Below are 14552 nucleotides of genomic sequence, written 5' to 3' on the forward strand. Positions count from 1 at the left end.
TTTTGATGTTACAATCTCAGGACACTGAATCTTACAACACGTTGTTTTCCTGCTGAAATTATGTACATTCCTTTCATAACAATTGTAGTGTTACAATATTACTGTGTTGGAATTTCATTTCATTATTTTTCATTTTAGAGCTGAATATCTCTCTCTTTCTCTCTCTCTCTCCCAGTGAGGGGCATGGTATGTTCTGATTCCAGACCCCCAGCGCTGCTAATGAGCCGTCACTTTTCTGAAGCATGTAAGATTAAGCTAAATGTTCATTTTCAATTGAGCAAACATTGATGTTACTCTTCTCAGGACACTGAAGCACACTCCACCACGTTGTTTTCCAAATTTAATTACATACCTTCCTTGCATAACAGTTGGAGTGTTACAATATTATTACTTTGGAATTTAGGTTAGAGCGTGATGTGCTCTGCTGGATGGGTCATCCTCTTGCTTTCTTTCAATACTTATTATTTTTTGGGGAAAATGAAGAATGGTGCTCTTGTCAGGAATCCCTCTGTTTCTTCATGAAGTCTTTGTGCATTTTCAGCTCGACCTGGTGTCCATGTCTTGTCTGTTTCTGTCTCTCCTGTATGTCGACACTCCTCACTTCCAGTGATCCTGTCATTCCTGTCTCTCTCCTCCCTCTGAGTATTAATATCTCCCCTTCTGTGTGTCAGGTCCTCTGTGTGTCACCTGTTTTCATGAAGATGTCCAACTCTTCATTGTGTCTGCTCCCTGTGTTTTGTGATTTTCTCGTATTGGACTTACTGCTTGCTTTTTGATCTTTGAATTAAAGCCCATTCTCAATCTGGGCTGATACATCTTGGTTTCCTTGTGAGGGTGGAGAGGGAGAACCGTTTTTGGACACGTGTCCATGACGAATCAAGCAATCAATCAATCAAATTCTCTCTCTCCTGCTTTGTTGGAACTTCTCCTAACCAGGTTGAGTCCTCAGCATGTTAAATATTGTTATCAAAACTAACAATCGCAGTTATAGCATTGTTCTGTATGATTCCATGTACTTCTGTAGGTTTTTCTATGTTCAACCATTGTGCCTCCTGTTGCTAAAATCCCACAAACACACCAACTGATTGACTTTCTTCCTATCTAAACCTCTCTTCAGCTCTTTTAAAACCAGTGAGGCTTGGTGCTCCTGGTCCCACTTGTGTCTGTCAACACCAACAGGATCCTTCTCTTCACCCAACAAACAGTCAGCTGGAAACTTCAGCTCCTGAATAACCAACAAAAAAAGCACTTGATTCTGCAAGACAGGGTGATGCAGGGTGTGCTGAAACTACTCGCACTGCTCTGTGTTTACGGAAATATTACAACTGTAAAACTGTAATATTCTTTTAAACACTTATATTTTTTAATCTCTTTTTGTGCTCGAGTTCGTGTCAGAAGAGGAGAAATTCTAAAAGATGTAGTTTATTTGATATTTTCTTGACCTCCTTTCACCTACTGTCCTGATGTTAAACCTGATGTTTTTTTTTCTCATTATAGGGGGTGCAAAGCCTACGGTTTTCCATCGAGCAAGTAAGTAAACACATCTCAAATGAAAAAAACATTTAAAGCCTCTCATATGTTTAGTATTTCACCTACACTGTTACCTGCAATGAAGAATGATGCTGAAAATCTAAAAACGAGGTAGAGTTGTTTGCCTTCACCTGCTTTGAGATACTGACCATCAATGCTGATCTCTGCAATAATGTAATTTAAAGGCAGTGAAAATAGTTACTACTGAATTCATTGAACACCAGCGAGCTGAAAAGGTGATTTAGGAATCCCCATGAAACACACACAGTGACTGAGAGGATGAAAAGTGTAGTACATGGCTAGTTTTTACCAGACGAGATGGAGATGAGTAGCTGAGACACTTGAGAGGAGGTGTTGTTGTGAAAGCCGTGGAAGGTCAGTTAAATGGCCCACACTGATCAGGTCGGGTTTATATCCTGCTGGTTGCAGAGGTGAAGAAAAGCAGAGCCATTCACAGAACTTCCCAGAACATCAACTACAACAAAAATGTCACTTAAGTTTTTATCAGTTTTGTTTTTCTTTTCATTTTTTCATAACAGACACAACATATGCAGTTCAAGAACATAGAACAATGGAAGTTGAGGAATAACTAGAAAAAAATTGCAGTTCCTGAAGAAACTGCAAGTGTGAATGCTGAGCTGAAAATGTTAAACTGTAATGCAGAAAAAATGAATAAGAAAAGGTGAAAAACCCTGAAATAAAGTTGAAAAAGGTTGAAAAACTTTGAAAACACAGCAAAAGGTCGAAAAATGTTGAAAAAGGTTGAAAACACTGCAAAAAGTTGAAAAGGGTTGAAAAAAGTTGAAAAAGGTTGAAAAAGTTTGAAAAAGGTTGAAAACACTGCAAAAAGTTGAAAAAGTTTGAAAAAGGTTGTAAACACTGCAAAAAGTTGAAAAAGGTTGAAAAAGTTTGAAAACACTGCAAAAAGTTTAAAACGTTTAAGAAAGGTTGAAAACACTGCAAAAAAAACTTGAAAAAGTTGAAAAAGTTTGAAAAAGGTTGAAAACACTGCAAAAAGTTGAAAAAGGTTGAAAAAGTTTGAAAACACTGCAAAAAGTTTAAAAAGTTTAAGAAAGGTTGAAAACACTGCAAAAAAAAACTTGAAAATGTTGAAAAAGGCTGAAAACACTGCAAAAAGTTGAAAAAGGTTTAATGAGGTTGAAAAATGTTGAAAACACTGCAAAAAGTTGAAAAAGTTTTAAAAAAGTTTAAAAAGTTTGAAAAAGTTTGAAAACACTGCAAAAAGTTGAAAAAGTTTGAAAAAGTTTGAAAAAGGTTGAAAACACTGCAAAAACTTAAAAAAGTTGATAGAGGTAGAAGGAGCAGTGGAGTCAGTGTCAGAGTAACAGAGGATCAGTAGAGCTCCAGTCTTAATGGAAAAATCCAGACTAATCAAGCAGCAGTCAGCACAACAGGTGTGTCTGTTGCAATGGAGACCAGCTGCACAGCAGCCATGACAGTGAATCAGCACTTTTTAATGGAGTGCGCATGGTTGAAGAAATGGCATTTCTCAGGGGCCGAAAGGTGAAATTGAAAAAGATTTTCACACAGTCAGATTCAGAAGCCTTTCATGAATTTAATGGTGCAGGAATCATGTCTGTAGGATCATCCATTCAGCCACAGCGAGGGTGCGAACACGAGTGAAGTTTTGGATTCGGGCGTCTCGAAAATGCATTGGAGCGGATGGGAGAAAATTCTGCACTCTCCTCAAACAAATGCCTCTGGAGAGAGAACGGTTTGAGATAGAGACAAAGTGACTCAATTGTACGGGTCACAAGAAAAATCCCTACGTTTTGAGGGGTTATTGTGCAGATTGAGCCAGAAATGTGGCCGTACGGATGAGAAAAGAATTTTTTATTTGGTTTAAATCTGGAGCCTCCCACACTCTAACTGCCACTCTCCCACTCTAGCTTTTCCAATACACACCCATTGTAAACTCCAAAAATGGCTGAAATTCTCTCCGTACTTGAAGGCTCACAGTTTAAATTTGGTGAAAGATCTGGAAAAGATATTACATACCTGAATAAGGGACAAAAATGCCTACGTTTTAAAGGTTAAATGACTTCTCTATGTGAAAGTATGAGAAAGTTGTAAGGGTTCAAATTTGAAGGAGTTGAAAGGTCAGTTGAAGGGTTTTTTCATCCACTTCAATGTTAAAAATAATTTTAAAAAGTTGAAATACTTCAAAAAGTTGAACAAAGTTGAAAAAGTTTAAAAAGGTTGAAGAAAGTTTAAAAAGTTGAATATTTTAAAAGTTGAATGGTTAAAATCGGTTGAGATTTGAAGAAGTTATAAGGTTCCAAAGTTTGAAAAAATCTCCATCCGTTAACATGGGGCAAAAAGTTGCACAAAAGTTGAAATATTTCAAAAAGTTTAAAAGATTTTAAAAAGCTAGAACATAGCACCCATGTCCTTAAAAAGCTGCACAATTTGATATATGAATGGTTCAAATAGGACAAAATTTGTAGGAGGAATTAAGTGTCAAAAATCAGCGGAAGAAGTCAGAAGAAGTCGGAAGAATAAGAAAGAGAAACAGGAAAATAAAGGTGTGAATGCCTTCAGCATTCACACAATAAACAACAAAAATCAAAGGGTAGTATCCTGCTGGCAGCTACATTTTATTTCATCCATCCTTTCTATGCACCACTTGAGCTTTCAGTTATCTGTCGCTATCCAGGGTCCTGAAAAATTTCACCCATTTATCATCCAGCTGTGTTTCTTGTCATCCCAGGCAAAGCCAGTTTGTCCAATGTGTGTATTTGCTTTATTATGTTCACACACACACACACACACACACACACACACACACACACACACACACACACACACACACACACACAATGTACTATACATTTCTTAGCAATGTCATTTCTCAGTCTGTCTTGCAGTGACAGACATGTCGTCTTCCAAACTGTATCTGATGGAATTCTCAAAATATTTGTGTATTCAATGATCCACATTCCCTCCAACATGGCAGGTTTGCCTTTCAGTGTTTATTCTTGACCTTTGGTGTGATAAAAAATGTGTTCAGATGTTACCAGGAGAACTCCCAGCATGTTTGCAAACTGGTAGATATTTGTTGCATTTTCCAATGTAGATATCTTTCATAGTTTTGACCTTACACAGGTGCATCTCGGTCTGTCTGTGTTGCTGATTTAACTTTTGTTTGCATGAAGAGTTTTGACTGTCAGTTTGCCTCTTTGGTCTTCATGGCATCCCAGATTATTATCGGGTCCACCTCTGCATTATTGTGTTCCTCTGTCTTTAATTTGTTCTTTTATCTTCTCTTTTCATTGTTTGTTATTTATTATTCCCACATTGAGTCTCCATGCTGTATGTCGTTTCCTATTATTTACACTCATTCTGAAGCACATGGCATTTTGGTCTGACACGTCTGCCCCACCAATCTCACATTCTTTCACTCTTTTTTGGAAAAAAAAAAAATAATTTTATGCAGGTTTCTCCATATGCTCATCTCTTTGTTATTCAGAAATCTTGTCAATGACATTTTAGTTCTTTTGAGACTGGTTTGAACCAGATTGTGGATCATAACATTGCCCCCCCCCTCCCCCTCCCCCCCCCACACACACACACACACACACACACAAACCCACACACTCAAAGATTCCCTGTGCTGCACAGCAATTACATCGAAAAGGCATCAACACTAATTAAAGCTGCTCAAAACTTTAATCAAAGATGTGTTCAACCAGCGCTGTGCCTCCTGTTACTAAAGTCCCACAACCACATTAAGTGGCTGATTTTCTTCCTATCTAAGCCTCTCTTGAGCTCTTTTAAAACCAGTCACCAACCTGCTTGGTGCTCCTGGTCCCACTTGTGTCTGTCACCACCAACAGGATCCTTCTCTTTACCCAACAAACAGTCAGCTGGAAACTTCAGCTCCTGAATAACCAACAAAAAAAGCACTTGATTCTGCAAGACAGGGTGATGCAGGTTGTGCCGGAACTGCTCACACTGCTCTGTGTTTGCAGAAATATTACAGCTGTAAAACTTTAATTTTTTTTAAACTCTATTTTTTAAAATCTCTTTGTGGTCATTGAGTTTGTGTCAGAAGAGGAGAAATTCTAAAAGATGGAGTTTATTTGATATTTTCTTGACCTCCTTTCACCTACTGTCCTGATGTTAAACCTGATGTTTTTTTCTCTTTATAGGTGGTGCAAAGCCTACGGTTTTCCATCGAGCAAGTAAGTAAACACATCTCAAATGAAAAAAATTTAAACATTTAAAGCTTCTCATATGTTTGGTATTTCACCTACACTGTTATCTGCAATGAAGAATGATGCTGAAAATTTAAAAACGAGGTAGAGTTGTTTGCCTTCACCTGCTTTGAGATACTGACCATCAATGATGATTTCTGCAATAATTTAAATGCAGTGAAAATAGTTACTACTGAATTCATTGAACACCAGCGAGCTGAAAAGGTGATTTAGGAATCCCCATGAAACACACACAGTGACTGAGAGGATGAAAAGTGTAGTACAGGGGTCCCCAATAGTGGAGCAGGCGGCCCCGGGCCCACTGCTGCGTGGGGGCCCATCTTGAAGGGGGGGGAAAAGTTGTGCTGAAGAAAATGCGAAGGAAGGAAAGTTGGAGTCGATAACAATCGCGTTCATGAGGATAAAGTTGTTTAAAAAATAAAAATGAAAAAATGCTCGCCCATGTTGTCTGTTGTTTGGTTTTCCTGGAGGTACAGCGTGTAATCCTCTCGGTTTCGCATTTACCGTAATGCTCAGAATATCTGCGCACTGCTAAATAACGTGTCGCTTAGCGAGTTTACTGCAGTCAAGCCAGCCGGCACTCTGACAAACACAGTCAAGTGAGCCGACACGTTATTTAGCGGTGCGCACATATTTTACCCATTACGGTAAAAGCGAAACCGAGAGGATTGCAAAACAAACGTTAATCACAACCTTATAATTAATAGAAGACGCGTCACGCATGAATAATGTTTACAAAAAACTAAACTGAACAACAAAGTAAAATAAAGAAAGCTTGTCCTCATGCTACTTTTCAGTCAATAGGTCAAATGAACTGAGAGATACTGAGCTGAAATACTGTGTTTCTCTCACAAATATTGCACTACAGTAATGTGATTCACAAGTGATTTGGAGTCAATAGGTCAAATAATCTGGGAGCTGAGAAAAAAAAATGTTTTATAAAAATATTCATAAAAAAATTATTGGAAATGTTAAAAAGCTAAAAGAAAGAGGTGTGTCTGACCCAGACAGTGTAGTACATTATACGTTGTCCATTACATTATCTGCGGTATTTTTTTTTAAGCGATTATATTTTAATGAGGATGTTTAGGCCACAAGGGCCCGTGGAGAATTGCTTTGCCCCCCCTGGGCTGGGACCCCTGCTCCGCCCCTGGGGGTCCCCAAACTTTTTCTTGCAAGGGCCACATGACTTTTCCCTTATCTGATGTTGGGCCGGGGTCAGTTTGCAAAAGTCTAACTTTATTATTAATAAATACAAATACACATACCATATTTTTCGTACTATAAGGTACACCAGATTATAAGGCACACAGTGAATGAATGGCTTTTTTTTTCTACTTTTTTCATATATAGGACTCACCGCACCACGCCCCCCTCACATTAAACGATGCATATACTGTTGTTTCTTTTATTCAGACGCTCAGATAATAGCCACCTTTACTATTATTGCCCTGTTCACACTGAAGGTAACTTGAAAGATGTGTGCACCCACGCTACTGAACAGGAACATTCTGGAGACATCGCGATAGTGTCCAGTCCAGTATTAAAGGGGAGAAAAAAAATATCCACGTTCTGTATGAGCGAAATACATATTGGTGATCAAGGTGGTTCCATTCTCAGTGGAAATTTGTTCAATAGTGAGTAAAGCGACATCAAAGCCAGTTTGACTGAGGACGCTCCTCTGCACGGACATGCAGCGCAGCACGGCCGCTCCCAGTGTCCGCCGCGACTGCAGTCAAACAGCTCGGACCGACAACCGGGTGGTCTTTATTACCGTATGTTCCGCAAAAAAGGCACACTGTTGGTTTTTGAGAAAATTAGAGGCTTTCAGGTGCTTAATAGTGCAGAAAATATGGTATATGAAAAAAATTAAAATGCTCTCTGGGGGCTGGACCAAATGCGGAGGCGGGCCGCAGTTTGGGGACCACTGGTGTAGTACATTCCAAGTTTTTACCAGAAGAGATGGAGATGAGTAACTGAGACACTTGAGAGGAGGAGTTGTTGTGAAAGCCGTGGAAGGTCAGTTAAATGGCCCACACTGATCAGGTCGGGTTTATATCTTGCTGGTTGCAGAGGTGAAGAAAAGCAGAGCCATTCTTAGAATTTCTCAGAACATCGGCAAGAACAAAAAGTTCACTTAAGTTTTTATTAGTTTTTGCTTTGATTTTTTTCATAACAAACACACTGTATGTAGTTCAAGAACATAGAACAGGCAATGGAAGTTGAGGAGTAATAAACAACAACAACAACAACAACAAAAATCAAAGGGTAGTATCCTGCTGGCAGCTGCATTGTATTTCATCCATCCTTTCTATGCACCACTTGAGCTTTCAGTTGTCTGTCGCTATCCAGGGTCCTGAAAAATTTCCCCGATTTATCATCCAGCTGTGTTTCTTGTCATCTCAGGCAAAGCCAGTTTGTTCAGTGTGTATATTTGCTTTATGTCCACACACACGCACGCACGCACGCACGCACACACACAAAATATACTATACATTTCTTCGGAATGTCATATCTCAGTCTGTCTTGCAGTGACGTGTCCTTTTCCAAACTGTCTGTATCTGATGGCATTCCCAAAATATGTGTGATCCACATTCCCTCCAACATGGCAGGTTTGCCTTTCAGTGTTTCCTCTTGACTTTGGGTGTGATAAAAAAAAAAAAAAAACATGTTCAGATGTTTCCAGGAGAACTCCCAGCATGTTTGCAAACTGGTAGATATTTGTTGCATTTTCCAAAGTAGATATCTTTCATAGTTTTGACCTTACACAGGTATATCTCGGTCTGTCTGTGTTGCTGATTTAACTTTTGTTTGCATGAAGAGTTTCGAGTGTCAGTTTGCCTCTTTGGTCTTCATGGCATCCCAGATTATTATCGGGTCATTATTGTGTTCTACTGTGAATAATTTCTGCTTTTACCTTCTCTTTTCATTGTTTATTATTTATTATTCCCACATTGAGTCTTCATGCTGTATGTCGTTTCCTCTTATTTACACTCATTCTGAAGCACATAGCATTTTGGTCTGACACGTCTGCCCCACCAATCTCACTTTCTTTCACTCTGTTTCAGAAAAATATAGTCCATTCCAGAATGAATTTTATGCAGGTTTCTCCATATGCTCATCTCTTTCTTGTTCAGAAATCTTGTTAATCGCATTTTAGTTCTTTTGAGACTGGTTTGAACCAGATTGTGGATCATAATGTTGTTCATGTCCCCACACACATAAAGATTCCCTGTGCTGCACAGCAATTACATCGAAAAGGCATCAACACTCATTTAAACTGCTCAACACTTTAATCAGTGAAAGATGTTACATCTCAGCATCTATTTTGTCTCAAAATATTTTTGTTCATAACCAGACTGCATAATGGTCAGGGTCTGTGAAGTATTAAAATACTGCGAGTAAGTCAGTGCAAATGAATAAAATGCAGAACAATCCTTTTCTATTTTCCCACTGATGTCGGCAACAGACACAAATGAAAAGGCCACAATTGCAAACGAGTAATAAAACAGCCTGCAATTAAAAGGCAGCTTACTTAAAAAAGTAAAACACAGTAGAATAGCTTTCTGACAATGTAAAGCATAAAGTTAAGATAAGGCAGCATCCTCTTCTCTTTTCCTCCTCCTCTCTCAGCAACAGACAGCACAACACCAGCGCAGCAATCCTCGACCTGAGCAATTAAACACAATAATATCCCTGCGTGTCATTCCAAATACTGACAAAAATCGGAAATCTCTTTTTAAAAACAGGCACTTTGATAATAAATATGTGTCTATGACAGGATTGTGTTCTCACCCGTTTAAAGTGACTTCTGTTTTCAGACATCACTGGACAGCTTCCGAACATCGGGCATGTAAAAACTTCAATCTTCATGCAGAACTGCAGCTCTTCTCTGAGGCGGGGCGGTATTTGCGCCTGCATTTTCTCTCACCGTCTTTGCGGAGAGAGGCGGTTTTCCTCGCGTTATTATCTCTCGGGTTGCAACAAAAATTGCAGCAGTAGTGGAGTTTGGAGATGCAATCCACTTCTTAAATCGATCTTTGCGCTCCTCTAATTTCGTCAGAAGCACTTTTTCTCTCACTGTGATTGTGAACTGGATTAATTTAGCATGCATTCCCTGAAAATGTCTTTATAACTTCTTGTTACAAAGCAAACATGCAGGCAATCCTTCCGCATTGACTATAAAAGCAAATGATTCAGTCCATTCCTTCTTGAATATCTATCTTTCTCTTTTTACCTTTGGGATCCATGGCCATGACAGACCGCCGGTTTGTTGACAGCAGCCACCTGTCTGGCACTGCGCTGCAGCGGCTTCGCAGGCTGTGACGTAAATCTTCGTTGACAGAAATGTTTAAATTTAATATTTATTATGCACGCTTTTACAGCATTGTAAAACACTCAGAATGTTTTTCGTGTTTGTCCTCCGACAGAAACCATATTAAAACAAAAAATATATCCCCCTTATTTTTCCATTTTAATACATTTTTGAAGAGGCTCCAGGGAGCCACTTGGGGGGCGCTAAAGAGCCGCGGGTTGCCGACCCCCGCTCTAAAATGTCAGTCACCATAATCACACAGTTTGTCCTCCAGTCCCCCGCCTGCTACGTGAGGACAAGTGGCGCAGCCGGCACGAAAAAAAAACTGTGCAAATCGTCGCGCTGCAGCTGGCATCATTGTAGTACGATTCCCAGAATGCCTTGGGGACCGGTCACATGACCAGACAACCGCTAAGCACTCATAGCTAAGCTACTCGGTTCAAACAGATCATCAAAAAACTGTGCAAATTGTCGCGCCGCAGCCACATCGTGATTAAAAAAAAAAAGAGGCTTTTGGCCGAGTTGGTAAGCAGCTTACAGTCAAGTCGGCACCAACCAACTCGGCCACTTGAGAGCCCCCCCCCCCCCGCGAGGCCGACTTGGCTTGATGCCGACTTGACTGTATCCCGGGGGCGGTGCCGAGTTGGCCAGGGCCGACTTGGCCAGGGCCGACTTGGATTGGTGCCGACCTGACTGTAATCCAGGGAGCACGATGGGAAGAGGGCAAATCTTCCACCACAGCAATGGGAATCATGTGAAGAGTGATATGTTTTCTTGACTTCCTTTCATCTGTTTTCCTGACATTATCTTCTGTTCTTTTTTCAATGCAGTTGAGGCAGTACGGCGCATTTTTCGTCGACGAAGTAAGTTGAAAAAAAAGAATATTATTCAAATGCTTAAAGCTTCTCATGTGTTTCATATTTGACCTGTAATATTTTCTACTAGAGATTGATACTGAAATCTAAAAACTGGACAGGGTTTTTTTTTTTTTTTCCTTGTGTTTTCCGTTTGTGAACATCAATCATGCAGTGATTTGGCTTTAATGCATTGAAAATAATTCTGACTGAATTCAATGGGAAATAGCAAGTTTAACATGGTCTAAGTGTCACAGTGTGAGGTGGAAGGACCCACACGCAGGCATCTAGGTGGAGTTCAAAGTCCCTTTATTGCGGGTAACAGGAACGCAGAGATACAGGAACGCAGGATTCAGGAACGTAGGATACACAGAGCAAGCTGAGCTGCGGTGCAGGCAGGGACACGGAAGCACGCAGACAGACCCACAAGGAACCAACACGACACACCAGGAGAGCGGGGCTTATAAAGAGGGCAGGACAGGTGATACCCATTAGGGTGGTAACAAGGGAGGCAGGAGAACACGAGGGCAGACAAACACAAAACAGGGCCCGAGCGCCCCCACATGGCCGCAGGAGCACAGGGCGTGACAGTACCCCCCTCCCAACGTGCGCCTCCTGGCGCACAACGAGGCCACCATCCCGGGCAGAGGAGGGGGGCAGACAGGACGGGACGGAAACCAGACAGACTCGGACTCAGACTCGGACAGGGACAGAACTGCACTTACCAGCAAACAGGAACAGGGACGGGTTGAAACTGCACCTAGCAGCAAACGGGAACTCGAACGGGGAAACAGAACTCTTCCCTCCTCAAAGGCCGTCCAGGAGTGGAGAAGCGGGGGAAAACGGTAGCCAGATGATCTGGGGGCGAGCTTTGCCGGCACACAATCCGGGGGCGAGCTTCGCCGGCACACAATCTGGGGGCAAGCTTCGCCAGTGGGTACCCGAGGCACATGATCTGGGGGCGCAAGCTGCACTGGCAGCGGCCAGAGGCAGACGATCCGGGGCGGGTGGAGCACCGCCACCGAAGGGCTGAAGACTTACGCGGGAGGCACGCGGCTTCAAAAACTCACTGCCCGCTGGGTCCAGTGTTCACTGGTTCCTTCTGTCACGGTGCGAGGTGGAAGGACCCACGCGTAGGCAGCCAGGTGGAGTTCAAAGTCCCTTTATTGCGGATAACAGGAACGCAGGGATACAGGAACGCAGGATTCAGGAACGCAGGATACACAGGGCAAGCTGAGCTAAGGTGCAGGTGTTTGGTCGAGTTATGCATGCCTGCCGAGATTTGCATCCCCTGGTTTTCTGGGGCCAAATAAGTTCCACGTTTATATAATTCACATGGTTTGGTAAACGTGAAACTTATTTGCCCCCCCTCAAAAAAAAAAAAAAAAAAAAAAGAACAGGACACACAAATCTCAAAATGTGTCCTGCCAAACAATGCATCCCTCTCTTAATTAATTTTGTGGACATTTTTAGATCAGATGATACAAAACACGTTACAGATGCGGGTCTTTTAATCAAACCACGTGAATTATATAAACGTGAAATAAACTATCCTGTCTATTTTTCGGCAGTTTGGCATCTCATAGTTTCCGTTTAGCGGAGCGGACATGCTCCCGCAAGCAGGGGATGCAGATCTCGGCAGGCATGCATAATTCGGCACAACACAGGCACTGACACGGAAGCACGCCGACAGACCCACAAGGAACCAACACGACACACCAGGAGAGCGGGGCTTATAAAGAGGGCAGGACAGGTGATACCCATTAGGGTGGTAACAAGGGAGGCAGGAGAACATGAGGGCAGGCAAACACAAAACAGGGCCCGAGCGCCCCCACATGGCCGCAGGGGCACAGGGCGTGACACTAAGAGTCACTAAATTAGTGTAATGTGCATGGTGAACTCATTTAAACTGAAGAAGACTGTTTTGCACAGATGAAAAAATTGTGTACTAATTTAAGGATGTCTGTCAGAATGTCTTCAGTTAACTCCTGTCCCAAATCATCCTCTCACTAAATTTTAATGGTGTCTTATGGCTCTGGATGAAGGATACATATCTGTTTGTAAACATGAGAGATTGATCCCTTAACACTGGGAAGTTTTGTTCGAAGAGCATCAAGCACAGATTCCTCTGAGAGGTCTGGGAATGAGGGGAAGGCTTTACGGGCAACCTGCCGATATCTGAAAAAAGTCAATAGCTGAAAGTGAGTGTTTTTCAGAAAGGAAGCAAACGTATTTTCAATGAATAATTCTTTGAAGTTCTTAAAACCCAGATTAAAGCATCTCAGGAAGACACTGTCTTCAAGAGAAGGAGTGTGAGAAGGTGATTTCACGTCTCACTGGGAACGTTGATTTTTGCACACTTGCACACACTTCCATGATTACACAGAAGAATGCTTGTGAACGTTTGGAGGTTGTGTGTGGAGTGAGTTGTGGATGAGACGCCCACACAGGCCTGGGTGAGCCCATCTCCATTTGCTTTCCACCATTAATTAAACGTCCCTCACCAGAGAGCACATGCAGTAATATTACTGGCCGGCCGTGTGATACCCTTCAACCCCTGTGTTATTTACACCCTGGATGTGATCAGGACTGAAGAAAAACTCCTATAAAGACTCATAGCACACACTTCCTCACCTGCTCCTGTCCGGCTGCTCCTCTGCAGAGCATACACTGCTGTGGAGCAGGACTTCACCTGTCTGAAGGCAGAGGACACATTCCACTATATGGAGGAGGCCTGTTTGTATGTTCCTTTGTGTCTATATTTTTTGGGGGAAGGTAGATTGTTTATATTTCAGATAGAATTATTATTGTTTATTTATACTCGGATATTTCACTTAGGTTTGGCAAAAATTAAGTTTTGTTGTTTCAAACACCCCTTGTGTTTTGGTTCAGCCCAGAGGTACTGATTGGATGATTCTGGTTAAGCTCGACTTATATGAGGGGAGACATAGATATCACATAAAAACTAGATGCCTTAAGGCGGAGTCAACATCGTCGTTCACTGGCGGCCATCTTAGGACAGTGGACCACTCTGGGGCGCTCTGTGTAATCAAAGGGAAGGTGAGTGATTTACACTAACTAAAATACTCAACTCATTGAATTCTTGACGGATTTACAGACGGTTTGATTTATTACTGACGTTACGTTGCTTTGATTCAAAATAAATTTTAAAATCACAACTTTTATTTTTGCATGCAGTTAAATGTCTACATGTCTGACATTTATAACAAACCAAGCCGTTTGAAAATCGATTGAAAATTGAGCAATCAATAGCTATTTCAAAGTTGACGCTCCATTGACAATGTGATGAGTGAGTGAGCGGCCCTGTACCAAGATGGCCGCCATGTGACGACGTTACGCCGGGAACGCACTGGACGCGGAAGCGTAGCGGAGGCGCCGCGTGCGTCTCCGCGCCGGCGCGAGGCTGTTCGCACCGGAGGCGTATCTGCTGCCTGCGCTCTCCGCGCCGGTCACACATCAACTGCACTCGGCTGGATTCGTCTGCTCTCGGTTTTCACGTTTTTTCCCTCTGTTTTTGCTCTGACAGTATGGATGAGTGTGTTTTGGTGACCTGTGGAGAAACTTTTTCTCCTCCTGTCCTCTTTTTTTTCTGCA

The 14552-nt window shown here is 41.8% G+C and overlaps 1 protein-coding gene across 1 annotated transcript in view; it reads left to right on the forward strand.

The window, feature by feature from the left end:
* Positions 1 to 201: 201 nt before the first annotated feature.
* Positions 202 to 14552, forward strand: part of LOC115400507 (von Willebrand factor A domain-containing protein 5A-like) — a 58894-nt gene continuing 44543 nt past the window's right edge. Inside the window, exons 1-4 of the mRNA XM_030108437.1 lie at positions 202 to 244; positions 1498 to 1530; positions 5703 to 5735; positions 10914 to 10946. Coding sequence (XP_029964297.1) covers positions 220 to 244; positions 1498 to 1530; positions 5703 to 5735; positions 10914 to 10946 — 124 coding nt within the window. The 5' untranslated portion in view covers positions 202 to 219. The remainder of the gene's footprint in view (positions 245 to 1497; positions 1531 to 5702; positions 5736 to 10913; positions 10947 to 14552) is intronic.

The sequence above is a fragment of the Salarias fasciatus genome, chromosome 14, assembly GCF_902148845.1.
Source record: "Salarias fasciatus chromosome 14, fSalaFa1.1, whole genome shotgun sequence".
NCBI lineage: Eukaryota > Metazoa > Chordata > Actinopteri > Blenniiformes > Blenniidae > Salarias > Salarias fasciatus.